This window comes from Musca autumnalis, unplaced genomic scaffold, assembly GCF_047663935.1.
Source record: "Musca autumnalis isolate F117 unplaced genomic scaffold, ASM4766393v1 scaffold_1, whole genome shotgun sequence".
Taxonomy (NCBI): Eukaryota; Metazoa; Arthropoda; class Insecta; order Diptera; family Muscidae; genus Musca; species Musca autumnalis.
In genome coordinates, this window is record NW_027411644.1 from 51,897,916 (window position 1) to 51,913,481 (window position 15,566).

The following is a 15,566-nucleotide window of genomic DNA, read 5'->3' on the forward strand; positions in this document are numbered from 1 at the left end:
AGTGGAGTAGCTGCCAACAATGGTAACTGCGCGTCTTAAAACCAAACCAAACGCTTTACGCTAACCTATCACAATCGTAACAATTGTCAGTTAACTGACAAACCAAACAACTACAATGCATTTGGTGTCGAAAAAAAAAACAAAGTGATTGGCTGTACGATATAGTTCGCATCTACAAATTTTTAATTTCTTTAATATAAAGGCAACATCTAATATCTCAACCTAGTGCTGATAGACTCAACATGTATGTACATATTATTCATATTGTTGTGGTATGCTCACAAGACGATAACAACTACAGTGAAAATCATTAGACGAAACGGTAAATTACAATAATACAAAATCAAAAAAATAAAAGTATTAATAAAAAGCAGCAAAATTTGTTTCTGGTTAGGTTGGTGGTGGTTGTTAGTCAATAAAAACAGAAGAATCCCGCCAAAAATTGTTTTTTTTAATCTCTCAGAAGAAACCACTATTTTCTTGCGATTTATGAAATGCGTTCATGAAATGCAGAAATCTGAACCTTGGCAAGACTTTATGAACACTATTCCTAAGATACAGTATTTTTTTCTGTGCAGTTCTTAATCTTCGCATAAGCGAATATTGCGGCATTTACCGCCAGCAATATATTCTAATGTCAGTCGGACAAATCCATTAATGAGGACCTAATAGTGCTGCGAAATAATATCCACAATTAAAAAAAAAATCTTAAATGTCATAAAACCATGGACGTCCGCAGAAATTTATTTCGACGAGTCCAGAGGACAAAATGAGACCTTTTCGAAGTAATTATATGCAGAAAATAAATGACAATTTTTAATGGTATTTTTGAAATAAATAAATTTTGTTCGATAGGAGCAGTCTATCCTTTCCCCTTTATCAAAATTGTTTATATCCCTTGTTGTTTTGTTGTAGTTTTGTTACAGGCAATTGATGTAATGCAGCTTAACTTTTCCCCAAAAATTTGGTAACATTACTTTATTTCTCCCTATTGCTTTGCCTTGGCAAAAAAAAAGTATTTTCTTTTTTTGGTTAGCAAGCCATGCTGTAACCCATACCCAATATTGTCGAAACCTGCCGTTCAATTGCTAAAAGCAACTTATGTTTCAAGCAACTATTTTGAACATCTAGTCGTGTAATGCCTTTGGGTTGGTTTATTCTTTAGCACCCTCATCCTTTCTCCCTTCTATCTCTCTTGGTAGTTTCCTCTTGAAAGCCATCTATTGTGGTTGTGGGTTTTTGTCTGTTATGTGCTGCTCATGTCACATTGTGTTGAAAGAGACATCATCGTAAGTAAAAGGTTAAAAGTTTAATTGTGCACAAAAATATAGTTTATAAAGCACTTCTCAAAATGATGATGAAGATGAGAGGATACAGTATCTCGGACATGCATTCACTATAAAATTTCTTTACAATTTTTAGAGAGAAAATGTTCGAAATATTTGTGGTAAATAAAGGAAGATAGAGACGTAATTTTATAACTTACATGCATTAGTGAGAAGGGGAGACACTATTTTCATAGGATTGATGTACAAATAAATTTTTACATGCTTTAAAGAGATATTAGGTTGTTGGGGTATTACACGACTTGCTTGGAAACGGCAATTCCTAGCTTTGTTCCTTTACTTTTTTATGGTAAAAGAGAAAACTGTCAAAATTGCTATCTCATGAACATTTATACCAGAAAAGTAAAGGAACGAAAAAATGGTAGATCTGGTAGCAATGTCAAAAAGAAGCATACAAATTTAATTTTCTTCTTTTATTTCTCAGTTTTTAATTTTGTTTTGTCAGCGTTCGCCTTTTTCTTCTGTTTTTCGTTAATTTTTTCTTCATTGTGAAATAATCGTCGAGCAAATGTCGAAATATCAGTACTTCCATTTTTTACCTGCAGAAATTTGTCTGGTAGCCTGTGGTAGAAAAGAAAGGCATTTGCGCTCTCTCTCCTCTCTCACTCTCTTAAAAATTGCTGCCAGTTTTACCACTTTTTGGTGACAAATGGAAAAAAAATTGTAACCTCACGTAAGTAAAGGAACACAGCTCCTGTGGAAATTAGACTAAAGAAAATGTTGTAGCAGTGAAAATTCTGTACATTATATTCTTTAGTCCCATTTTGATAGGACTTGTCATTTCTAAGCAAAATCCTGAAAACACAAAAAAACTAAAAATGTGAACTTTGACTGCGATTTATTTCAAAATCCCTCCAGTAATTTTTTCTTGTTTTGTGGTTTTTCTCATCTATGAACATTGTAGTTGTAGAATCCGCAAACACTTCTCAGGTGTAAGCACCCTTCATATGAAGTTACTTCAGGCACACCGTGCCTGGGAATAGCAGCCCCTAGTACAAACGAACAAACAAAATATGAACATATTTTTGGATGAAATTTGGTCAGTGGGAAATCCATTTATTTTAAATAAATTTTGTACAATTCTCAATTTTGTAACAGCCGAAGAATTGAACAATCGATCGACCTGTAAGAGGGGGATAGATCGAAAACTCGTTCAAACTGATAAACTAGAAGAGCTGTATAAACTAGAGGACATAATCTAAATTAGCGAATAAATAAATGAGTTGCATATGGTTCCGTTCGTTCATTTCACGGAATAATTCCTTTGAACTAGTTCGTTCATATTTTTTAAAAGAAAATCAATTTAGCGGGCTTTTGGAATATCGAGGGAAGTAAGGAGAATAAAATTATAGCGCTCTAATAGGAACCACAAGTACTAACGTACAAAAAAAACTTTGAGCATACTGTTGGAGTGGATTTATAAAAATAAATGTTGTTCAATTATCAATTTTCCGGTAGCCAACAAATGGAACAATTCCAGCTGTAGTTATTCAACAGAAATCATGGTCTTACAAGCATTCACTAAGATCAGACAGACATTCCGGTATTTTCTTTTTTACATATTTCACACACCACTTTACTAGGCACTCAGATTCACGGTACATATGTTACGTCTTACTTTACTGGCGGTTTAAGTTCGCAGTATGATTTACAACTCAACTAACCCACCTGTTATTCTCCCGTATTTATACTTGATCGCTGAAGCAAAGGCTGTTCTAGCATTCTCAATCTGGGATGTTCTACAATGTTCAAACGAAATCCATTTGCAGATGCACATACTCATGTACAAACAGACGGATGTAATACATACGAGATAGCAGAAGAGGTAGTAATGAATGACGTCACTTCTGGCAGTTCTGGAACAAACCATCTATTGATTTCCCTTTTTCCATAATATATACATACATATTTATTTATTTACAGAGGAGACATAACTCCCAGGATTTTGGGGTTCATACGTGAAAGAAGAAGAATTACGCGTACTTAATGTAGGTCAATGGATCCGACAAGATTCTCGGCTCTAAGAGCGGATATACGTAATTTGGATAGGATCATAGATGATGCCATACAAATATATGAACAGGAAAGTTACCAGGGGTTCTTAGAGGATATAACCGTTAATAACAAATCCTTTGGGCAAGTTAAAGTAGCTACAGGTCTTGCCTCCAAAGAGCCAATTGGGGTCTTGAAGAATGCAGGAGGTGAGCGTATAAGTGATTATGGTGGGAAGGCAGAGGTATTAGCCGATTACGTCCAAGGTATGTTACGACCCATGAATGAACACGTGGACCAGTCTTTCCATAGCTCGATCAGTCTAGCTGTCGAGAAATTGGATGATAGGTCACCATTGGAAACATTCTCCAATGCATTTAGAGCAGATGGTTCAACAGTTGAGAGCGTCGAAAGGTGGAATGTAGCAGGTTTCTTCAAACCCAGCTGCATAAGCAAAGCAATTGCCCACAGGCCGAACAAAAAATCCAGTGGGTTGGACGAAATCCCACATACCGCAATGAAAACTGCCGGGTCGGTGATTTTTGGATTCTTGTCCATCATCTTTTATCATTGCTTTAACTTGGGTTTCTTCCCTAAAGCATGGAAAGAGGCCATGGCTGTGCCCATATTGAAACGGCGTGTATCGTCTGATGAATGTGGAAGCTATCGGTCCATTTCTCTGTTCACGGCTTTTGGTAAATTATATGAATATTTCACATTGAAGCATTTAAGAATTCTGGTCGAGCACAAAGATAGCCAATTCGGATTCAGATGGGGGCACTCAAGGTCTCACGTGGGCCAGTCTTTCCATAGATCGATCAGTATAGCTGTCGAGGAATTGGGTGATAGGTCACCATTGGAAACATTCGCCGATGCATTTAGAGCAGATGGTTCAACAGTTGAGATCGTCGAAAGGTGGAATGTAGCAGGTTTCATCAAACCCAGCTGCATAAGCAAAGCAAATGCCCACGGGCCGAACAAAAAATCCAGTGGGTTGGACGGAATCCCACATACCGCACTGAATAATGCCGGGTCGGTGATTTTTGGATTCTTGTCCATCCTCTTTAATCATTGCATCAACTTGTGTTACTCCCCTAAAGCATGGAACGAGGCCATGGCTGTGCCTATATTGAAACGGGGTGCACCGTCTGATGAATGTGGGAGCTATCGGCCCATTTCTCTGCTCTCGGCTTTTGGTAAATTATACGAATATTTCATATTGAAGCGTTTAAGAATTCTGGTCGAGCATAAAGATAGCCAATTCGGATTCAGATGGGGGCACTCAACGTCTCTCGCCTTATCTGTCTTTTCGACATATATTGTGAAGGCCTTCTAAAAGAAATATGGTACAATAGATGTAAGCCTTGACGTTGCTAAAGTCTTTGACTCGGTCTGGCACTCGGGAGTGCTATATAAATTAAAACATTATGGATTCGATCAGCAAACTTGCAGACTGGTGGCAAGTTTCCTACAGGACAGACACTTTAAATTAATAATATGAGTTAATAAGTGGGTACAACTCTTTCTAAGGGAGAGTTACCATATTTTCAACAGATAACATAAATTCAGTTAATGTGGAATGTAATTCAAAGTTGTAACTTAAAGATAGATATTGAAATGCATTTACTTAAATCTAGTTGTTGAACATAGTTCAACAAGTGGGCGATCGGCTTTCAAGGCGCAGGTCAAGTCAAGCAGAGGTCACCAGGGGTCAGGGGGTCACTTTTAGGCCCCCTACTCTACAATATTTTCGTAAGTGACATGCCCGAGCCTTCTCAAGGGGGCTTGTTACTGTCGTATGCTGACAATGTCATACAGGCTATGTCAGGCCCCAGAGAAAACACTCTGTGTCGCCGCCTTAACGTTTACCTTGAGACATTACATATGTATTTTACTATGTGGGACCTCAAGCTAAACGTGGGCAAATGATCGACGATTGTTTTCAGGGGTAAGGCGAAAGTTGTGTACCCTAACATTAGGTCCTATCGGCCTAATTTAAAAATCGGAGATGAAGTGATATCAGTATCCAACAAAATCAGATACCTTGGTGTCATATTTTGCGAACAATTTGAATTCAAAAGACACGTTGATTTTATCCTTAGTAGGGCTAACAAAATGTACTTTGGGTATCAAGGGATTCTACGTCACATTGATGGCTTATCAAATAGAATCAAACTTCTGATATACAAACAATTTATAAGACCCGTAGTCTTCTATGCCTTCCCGGTATGGTTCTTCATATCGTCGAGCCAAATGGAAAGGCTTAGGAGATGGGAGACATATAAACGACCTTCATGTAGGGCCATTTACGACAAGGCGGGCATTGAACGGATAGATAACTTCCTCATGAGAGGGGGCCTTAACTTTATAGAGGCGGCAGAAAACCTGGAGAATTCACTGTTTGAGAGATCCCTACAAAATTATCTTGATATTGATGCATCGCTCTCACGCAAGCATTTACCACACGCAGCAATACCCAAACTAAATAATGAAGGTATTTTATATAATAATGATAAATTACTTTTTTACCACAGAATGTTTTATACACTACCCCCCATTATTATAAGTCTTCTTTTGTTATAGTTTGGATTTACCGAATAGATTTATAGCGTTCCGGTTAACTTAAAGTTAGAAGTGCTGATTGAATTTCAAGGAGGAGCTTCAACTCATTAACTTTCAATGTGAAAATTATATTTTTAATGCCTCCAAATTAGTTTAGTTTGCATTTTCAAATCCGTCAGATAGTAAAAGAACACGTGTAATAATGGCCCTAAATACTACTGACACAGTTTATATTACTTCCCAGTAAAAAAATTACACATTTGTAAATAGTTGTAATAATACATCGTTTTTACATTCATTTTTTAGTTTTAAGTTCAATTTTCTATGATTATGCCCGTTTTTAATATTGTATTTTTTTGGGCTTTTTATATACGTGCACACAGTTCTATTGTTAAACAATTATGATCAATTAGACAAGTGCTAGCAGTGTTCCTGCAGGAATTTAATCGGATGTCAAGAAGGAGGCGAAAAGCCACATGTTTATATTGTTCTAACAGTAAGCCAAGCTGTTTAGTTGTAAGACTAATTTTCAATAAATTTTGCAATAGGCAAAAGCAAAGAATTTATTGACAAAAGATTGACTTTGAAGAATTCTTTTTTAATTCATTAAAATAACCGGAGACATGCCATCATTTTGAAGATTTATATATTTTTAATGGGCTTCTTTTTGCTTCGATGTTCTTTTGTGCATTTTAATATAATTTATTTCAATTTTGTATGTCAAAATTTCCTTTACATATGGATATGTTAAATTTCATAAGATAATGTAAAAAGGGGAAAACGAAGAAGGCCCAAATCCCTCAGGAAATTGCGCACATTATTACATAAAAATGACGTCTGACAGGAAAAACAGCAACAACGCAACAAGAAAGCAGACTTCAGTTAAGTTTTATAGAATACAAATACACATAGCAACAATATCTCCATTTGCATATTTTTATTGTAAACGAGAAACTTCATAAGAAGGAAATGTGAAGTAAGGAAAAAAACTGTTACAATGAAATATGTATTTTCCCAGAAACTGTTAAAAGCAGACTTAACTTTAAGTGATATGTTACAATAAAGTTTAATAACTTGCAGGAATGTGTGTACGTAAAGGATTAAGTTAATCGAAACATCATTTTCAAACTGAGAAGAATATAAATTGAAATCATATGTGCTCGCCTAAAAATATGTCAGATTGTTTCTTATTAATAGGTCCCTAAAAGTATGTTCAATTTTTGTAATTACATATAAGATTTTAATAGGCCCCATAAAGTATGATTTTGATTAGACTAGAATACGCTACATCATTTTAAGAATTCTCTAAGACTTCTTGTTTACCTTAACATATATTGCTAGCCTACATTCAGGAGTAAGGAAATAATAGTTTCCCTTTTACATACTTTTAGGTGTTCGTATAAATAAAATTCTTAATTCATAGCATATTTATGTGGAGAGGTAGAGAGAAAACTTTATTTGAATTTATTTCAAAATTTCCATTTAAGAAAATTTAGTTTTATGTCCCACTGCAGCAGTCCCCAGCAGCATTTGATATTCAATAATAGTAGTAGTCTTAGTTGTAGGTTACCTTTGACATGTTTATTCTTTAGCACATAGAACATGGGCTATGAATATTGAATTGTTGATACAATTTTTGGAATAGTGTCAGGTCATATGTTTATTTGGGCTTCTTGGTATTTATTCATTTCCCCCCCTTTTTTTGGTATTCATCACTTGCTGATATCTTTGGTAAAAAAGAGTTTGTGGCTGTTGCTCTACTATAGCTGCTCAAATAGATTTCCCATAACTATTACAGCGAAAATCCCATAGCAATAAAAGGTGACAAACTAAATAAAACATGGTTAGAGATTGTGAGGAGGAGAAGGAGGGCACATGGAGTTCATCGTTAGAAATATATTTACCCTTGTGTATGGATGGTATGGCATGACATGGTTTTAAACCAAAAACTAAATTATAAAGCACACTTTTAGGAGCGAGGGGAGAGGGAGAAACTTGGTGTAAAATGTAAATAAATGTGGGAGATACTTAAGAAAGTTATAAAAGTTACAGACAAGAAATGTTAACGGCAAAAATATAAACTCTGGCAAAAAAACATTAAAGTATGCTTTTGGGGATTCCTCAGGAAACAGACGCAAAATTATAAAAGCTTTATCAAAACAGGGCGTCAAGATGCATATTACACTAAAAAGGTCTTGTCATGTGAATCCCAAGTGGCTGTGAGAATTAGGATTTTCTTGCAAACATTTTATTTAAAGCAATAATCGTGAAGTGTCTGTCAAACATAACTTAATTTGAAAAAGAATATTTGCTGAAAGAATTGGTTATTTCCTTAAGAAGAAAAAGGAACTCATAAACTATAGTTGAAATTTTTCTATAGATAGATATATGACCAAAGCAACTGAGACAGAAACTTTTTCTATAGACCTCAGAAAGTGTGTCTGAATTTTATTGTGTAGAAACAGGCCTAGGTTAAAAAAATAATACAAATAAGTTCTCAGAAACTGAGGTTAAAACAGTCTCTATATGAAAAAGACCTCTATGTAAATCAAATAAAAATCAAAATGTAGTACAAAAATTGTCTATAGAAAAAGTACAACGATAAGTAGAAAAGGGTCTTCAGTAATTTATGTTAGATTTTGTGTATAAAATAGACCACATAAACGGATTTTTTTGGGGATCCTCAAATTTTGCTTCCGAAAGGTATGCTTTACATTTTCGCTTCCTAAAAGTAAAATATAAGGAAACGAATTCAAGCCAAGACTTCCATAGAAGAATACAACTCTTCAATTTTATGTTCCTTTTACAATATTTCCCATTCCCATGTATCCTTAACGAGGATTTCTACTTTTAAAATTGTTTCCTTTAGAAGACCTCAGAAACTAAGGTTGACATTTCTCTATCGAAAAAAAACTTCACTGTTGCAGATTTTTTTTTTCTTTAAAAAAAGCGTTAGAAATGTACGATGAATTTTTTTCCAATGGCAAAAAGAAGACAGAAACTGAGTTCAAAACTTTTTCTATTCAAAATTACCTCTGAAACTTATGTTAAAAAAATACCTCAGAAAAAGTTGACGTCGGTTCCAAGGTATACTAAAATTTTGTCAATTTTGTCAGTGCTTACGAAAAATGTGCCTTAATTTTCGTTATTCCTAAAAGCATGCCTCCATTTTTCCTAAAATTGTTTATAAAAACTAAAACTTTTTATTATTTATTCAACGTCTAGTCGTGACCTCCTTTAAATATGCTTTAATTTCATGTTATCCCTAAAAGTATGCTTTAATATTCAAACCAACATTACAAATTATCTTTCGAAGAAATATATTCAAACCAATTTCTCCATAGCAGAACACAACACTTCAATTTTCATTTCCTTTTGCAATATTTCTCCTTCCTTTATCCCTAACGAGAGGATTTCAATCTTCTTAAGAAATTAATTCGCATTTATGGTCCAAGATCAAACCTTGTCGTCTTTACAACAACAATAACAAATATTGCGGCCATAGCACTGAAAACTTTTTTAACAACTTCCAAAGAAACTTCTCTTTGGCAATGAACGGAAATAATTTATTTACCCAACCAAATTTATGGTCAAATGAACTTGAAATCAGTGAAAGGATAAAAGGGGTTACATGAAAGGAGGAAACACGAATTTGCTTCCACAACTATCGAAAGTAAGACGGTATTAAATATGGTCGTGAGAAGCATGAAGAGCTTAAGATGGATTAAGCGGAATAAATTGTTATAAATTCAAATATTGAATGATTTAATTGCTTCGCGGTTATGGTGGATGAACGGAAAGGAAGAAAGGATGAACCGGATAAGGTAAGCAGTAAATAATAATAAAGAAGGAGGAGGTAAAACTGTAACGAAAGGCATGGAAAGTTTGAGAAATTATTTGGTTTGACTGATAAGATTTAAACGAAACACCATACTAGTGAAAAGTAAAAGAGAATATGGAAGTGGGAATTTTCTCTACTTGGACGCCATTTGAAAATCGCGCATAAGAATTCATAACAAGTGAATGAACACACACAAGGCAGAAGTCTTTCATTTAAAAAATATTTTATATTATTATACTAGTTTGAATAATATTTGAAACTTTACGATTTCAACCGATTGGCACAACTCGGGCGCCAAATCACAATTTATTATATTTATTTATTAAACAATATTTGTTAAATAATCCTGCAAAATTTGTGATTTTTATGAATATTTATCGTCTCAAATAGAGGACTCAAAAATAACTCCACACAAAATATGTTATTTGTTGTAGCGATGTCAATGCTCGGGCGCCAATTCAGAATCAATGTTTGGGAGGAAATTACTAGTGGAATACATGACATAACAAAAAAAATGTCCACTTCATATGGAACTAAAATAATATTGACTTTAATAGGATCCTCAACTCTAAATGCTTAAGCACTTAGTGTTAAATACTTTTGTTCTACTTAGGATTTTCACGTTTGTGGATTCATGAAAAAAATATTTTTTTAAATCCACGTTTTTGGATTCTTAAAAAAAAAAAATTATATAAAAAAATCCAAGTTTGTAGATTCTTAAAAAATATTTTTTATTAAAAAATTCACGTTTGTGGATTTAAAAAAAAATGTTTTTTTTAAGAACTCCTCTTTTCTGTATAATGGAAAAAAATATTTTTTAAAGAAATCCACGTTTGTGGATTCTTGAAAAATAAAAAAATTCACGGTTGTGGATTCTTGAAAAAAAATAATAATTTTTTAAAACATCCACGTTGGTATTTTCTAGAAAAAAGTATATTTTTTAAAAAATCTTTGTTGTGAATTCTTAAAAAAAATATTTTTTTAAAAATCCGCGTTCTTGGATTCTAGAAAAAATATTTTTTTTTAAAAAAATCTTCGTCGGTGTATTCTTGAAAAAATTATGTTTTAAAAATCAAAGTTGTGGATTCTTGAAAAAATATTTTTTTAACAAATCCGGAATCTTGAAAAAATATTTTTTTAAAAAAAAACACGATTGTGGATTCTCAAAAAAATATTTTTTTTAAAAAATCCGAAGTGTGTAAATTCTTGAAAAAATAATTTTTCAAAAAATTCAAATTTGTGGATTCTTGAAAAACATATATATTTTTAAAAACCAAGTTTGTGGATTTAAAAAAAAAATCTTTTTTAAAGAACACTTCTTTTGTGCATTATTGAGAAAATATTTTTTAAAGAAACCCGCGTTTGTGGTTTCGTGAAAAATATGAAAAATCCACGTTTGTGGTTTCGTGAAAAATATGAAAAATCCACGTTTGTGGATTCTTGAAAAAATAATTTTTTAAAAAACTCACGTTTGCGGATTCTTGAAAAAATAATTTTTTAAAAAATCCAAGTTTGTGGATTCTTGAAAAAATAATTTTTTAAAAAATCCACGTTTGTGGATTCATGAAAAAATTATTTTTTTAAAAAATCCACGTTCGTGGATTCTTGAAAAAATAATTTTTTAAAAAATCCTCGTTTGTGGATTCTTGGAAATATAATTTTTTAAAAAAGCCGCTTGAAAAAATACTTGAAAAAATATTTTTTTTTAAAATCCACGTTTGTGGATTCTTGAATTTTAAAAAATCCACGTTTGTGGATTCTTGAAAAAATAATTTTTTAAAAAATCCACGTTTGTGGATTCTTGAAAAAATAATTTTTTAAAAAATCCACGTTTGTGGATTCTTGAAAAAATAATTTTTTAAAAAATCCACGTTTGTGGATACCTGAAAAAATAATTTTTTAAAAAATCCACGTTTGTGGATACCTGAAAAAATAATTTTTTAAAAAATCCACGTTTGTGGATACCTGAAAAAATAATTTTTTAAAAAATCCACGTTTGTGGATTCTTGAAAAAATAATTTTTTAAAAAATCCACGTTTGTGTATTCTTGAAAAAATAATTTTTTAAAAATCCACGTTTGTGGATTCTTGAAAAAATAATTTTTTAAAAAATCCACGTTTGTGGATACTTGAAAAAATAATTTTTTAAAAAATCCACGTTTGTGGATTCTTGAAAAAATAATTTTTTAAAAATCCAAGTTTGTGGATTCTTGAAAAAATAATTTTTTAAAAAAATCCACGTTTGTGGATTCTTGAAAAAATAATTTTTTAAAAAATCCAAGTTTGTGGATTCTTGAAAAATATTTTTTTGAAAAATTCACGTGTGTGAATTATAAAAAATCTCTATTTGTGGTTCTTTTTTAATCCAAGTTTGTGAAGTTTTGAAATACAATTTTTAAAACCACCTTTTGTAATTCTTCAAACTATATTTTTTTGTGGATTAAAAACTCAAAATCTTCTCAACCCATCCCGGCAAAAATAATTTTATATCAAATACTTCTTTTCAAACTTACCTCTTCTTCATTGCTTGCAGTATTTACGGAATCCATGCTTTGTGATAATCCTAATGGTGCCAATGCCATTTGATTTTCCATTGTTGTTGTTGTAGTACTAGTAGATGTGTTGTTGTTGTTGGGGGTGGTGTTGCTGCCGGTGTTATTTGTATTAACAGTGGTTGATGATGTCGAGGTGGTGTTACTCTCACCCGCCAATGAAGTGGCGGCCGTTGATACGGCTGTGGGCGTGGGTGTTGTGGTACTCGATGAAGATGCCGATGTATTTGAGTCGTTGGAATGTAATGAAGTATTAACAGTTAATGCTGTATTTGCCGCCGAAGTATAGACTAAGTTGTTACTATTTGGTGATGTACAAGCTGAGGATGTGTTGTTGCTGTTGTTGTTCGAGGAGCTGGTAACGGTTTGGTGTTGTTGATTTGTGTTGTTAGGTGTTGTCACCGCAATCAATTGTTGTTGCTGTTGTTGTTGTTGATGATGATGATTATTGCTGCTGTTATTGTTGCTGGTATTGTGATGATTGTGTTGATGATGATTATTGTAATGTCTCAATTGTTGTTGTTGATGTTGCTGTTGTTGTTGGTGTTGATAAATACTTTGCTGATGATGTTGCAATACCAAATGTTGCTGGTGTGCAGCAGCAGCTGAAGCCGCGGCAGCTGCAGCGGCCTGTTGTTGTGGCAACGAATGTGTGGCCCCAGCCGCTTGACCAAACTGTTGATGATGATTCAAGATAGCGGCGGCGGCAGCTGAATTTATGTGCTGTTGAGCAGCAACAGCAGCGTTGATATTACGTTGATGGGCAGCGGCCGCAGCTGCTGCAGCAGCGACTTGCTGTTGGGCGGCGGCGGTGTGATGTGAATGGGTGTGAGCGTTAATGGCAGCTGTTGCAGCCAATTGTGCAGCGGCAGCTGTATTATAGGCCAATTGGTGATGGTGATTGGCTTTCAGGGCAACGGCAGCGGTTGGTGCAGTGGCGTATTGCAATTGGGGTGCTAATTGGGCAGCGGCAGCGGCGGCGGCAGCAGCAGCGACTTGATTACCGACGACGGCGTTATTTGCGGGTAGTACCGAAACGGCTGCGGCACACTGTCGTTTGGGTGACAACACCTGTGGGGCACTCGCTGGCGTTTGCGGCAGCGTTGGCCTGCGTTTAATCGCAATCGACGAAATGGTGATGGCTTTTTCGTACACGTTTGTCTGGGGGGGAGTGATTTTGGGGCTGTTGTAGAGACACGTTTAAAGAAATGTTCCTCAGGTCTGCTGCTTTGGCAAGATCGTACAGGAAGCGTTTCTTTAAATTGTGTTAACTACACGAACACACACGAACGCACACAAACGCTTTGGTAGCCAAATTGTGAAATGCTGTTGGTTTCGTTTTTTTGAAATGTTCTTTGGAGTCTTGTTTAAAGTTTTGCAGCTTGGATTTTTCTGGTGTGTTTTATGTTGGTTGCTTGGTTGTTGTTTTAAATCGCAGGGATTCCCAGGGCTTTAGTTGGTTTTGGTGAACTGCAAAAAATTAAAAATACATTTATTTTGTATTAGAATTTTGTTGATTTGTTCAAATTCAAATATAAAATTTTTTATTATATTTATTATACAATACAAAAAATTGTTTTACTATTTCAAGATTGTTTCTAATGAGATTCTGCAGTATTAAAAAAATATATATATTTAAAAATTCCCAAAATTTAAAAAAATATCTAAAAATGTGCGAATTTAAAAAAACAAAATATTTAAAAACACGAATTTAAAAACAAAATATTTAAAAATCCACAAATTTACAAAAAAATTGTTTAAAAATTTAAAATCAAATGTTTAAAAAATATTATTTAAAAATCCACGAATGTTAAAAAATATTATTTTTAAACCCATGAATGTTTATAAAAAATATTATTTAAAAAACCACGTTTTTTTAAATTATTATTTAAAAAACTACGTTTTTTTAAATATTCCGTTTGAAGCCCACAACTTTTTACGAAAATATTTTTAAAAAATCTATGAATTTTTAAGAAAATTTTAGTTAAAAGATATACTTTTTTTATTTTTAAAGTTTTGCCTTTTTAGGGCGTAGGTCATTATTTGTGAGGTTTTTTAATAATTAAATTAATACGTTTAAAAACTTCACGAGTTCTTAAAAATATTGTCAACAAGAAATCGTTGACAATACTTTTAAGAATTCGTGGATTTTTTATGAATTCGTGGATTTTTTAGAAACTGTTTTCTTTCATCTATCTTAAAAAAATATTTCTTTAAAAAACTCAAAGAATTTAAAAAATATTTTTATAAAATTCAAGAATTTTTAATATGTATTTTTTAAAAAATTCAAGAATTCTTAAAAAATATTTTTTTTAAATCCACGAATTCATAAAAAATATTTTTTTTAATCCACGAATAACATTTTTTTTTATTTTTTTAATCCAGGAATTTTTAAATTTGTTTAAATCCAGAAATTCTTAAAATATAGTTTTTTTATTCAGTAATTCAAATGTATTTTTTAAGAGATTATAGAATTTTTAAAATATATATATTTTGAAAAATTTAAGAATTCTTAAAATATATATTTTTTGAAAAATTCAAGAATTCTTAAATATGCATTTTTTTAAAAAATTCAAGAATTCTTAAAATATATTTTTTTACAAAATTCAAGAATTCTTAAAAAATATTTTTTTTAAATCCACGAATTCCTAAATCAAATTTTTAAAAAATCCACGAATTCTTAAAAATATTGTCAACAAATAATCATTGACAATCTTTTAAGAATTCGTGGATTTTTTAAAAATATGTTTTATGAATTCGAGGATTTTTTAAAAATATGTTTTATGAATTCGTGGATTTTTTAGAAATTGTTTTTTTTAATCAATCTTAATATGTTAAATCTATTTTTAAAAAAAATATTTCTTTAAAAAACTCAATGAATTTAAAAAAATATTTTGATAAAATTCACGAACTCTCAAAATGTATTTTTTACAAAATTCAAGAATGCTTAAAAAATATATTTTTTTTAATCCACGAATTCATAAAAAATATTTTTTTTAATCCACGAATTCATAAAAAATAGTTTTTTAATCCACGAATTCATAAAAAATATTTTTTTTTGTTTTTGAATTCACGAATTCATAAAAAATATTTTTTTTTTGAATCCACGAATTCATAAAACATATTTTTAAAAAATCCACGAAAAAAAAATATCAACGATTTCTTAAAAACTGATTCCTTAAAACTATTTTCCAAAAAAATATTTTTTTTAAAAAACACCAATAATTTAAAAAATATTTTTGTAAAATTCACGAATTGTAAAAAAAATATTCCA

The 15,566-nt window shown here is 32.2% G+C and overlaps 2 protein-coding genes across 2 annotated transcripts in view; one reads left to right on the top strand and one right to left on the bottom strand.

Annotated features, from left to right (window-relative positions):
* The window catches only part of cpo (RNA-binding protein), a gene marked incomplete at its 5' end in the record, with an annotated part of 262,756 nt that extends 249,267 nt beyond the window's left edge, over positions 1–13,489 (bottom strand). Inside the window, 1 exon segment of the mRNA XM_073958618.1 lies at positions 12,254–13,489. Coding sequence (XP_073814719.1) covers positions 12,254–13,489 — 1,236 coding nt within the window.
* Positions 1,571–7,044, top strand: LOC141397600 (uncharacterized). Its single transcript, XM_073974103.1, has 2 exons — positions 1,571–1,616; positions 2,054–7,044. Exon 2 carries the CDS (start codon positions 3,343–3,345, stop codon positions 4,672–4,674), a length of 1,332 nt encoding a protein of 443 aa, XP_073830204.1. The 5' UTR covers positions 1,571–1,616; positions 2,054–3,342; the 3' UTR covers positions 4,675–7,044.
* Positions 13,490–15,566: the final 2,077 nt, after the last annotated feature.

Coding starts and splice junctions, on each gene's coding strand:
- LOC141397600 (XM_073974103.1), top strand. CDS start 3,343: ATGGATCCGACAAGATTCTCGGCTCTAAGAGCGGATATACGTAATTTG.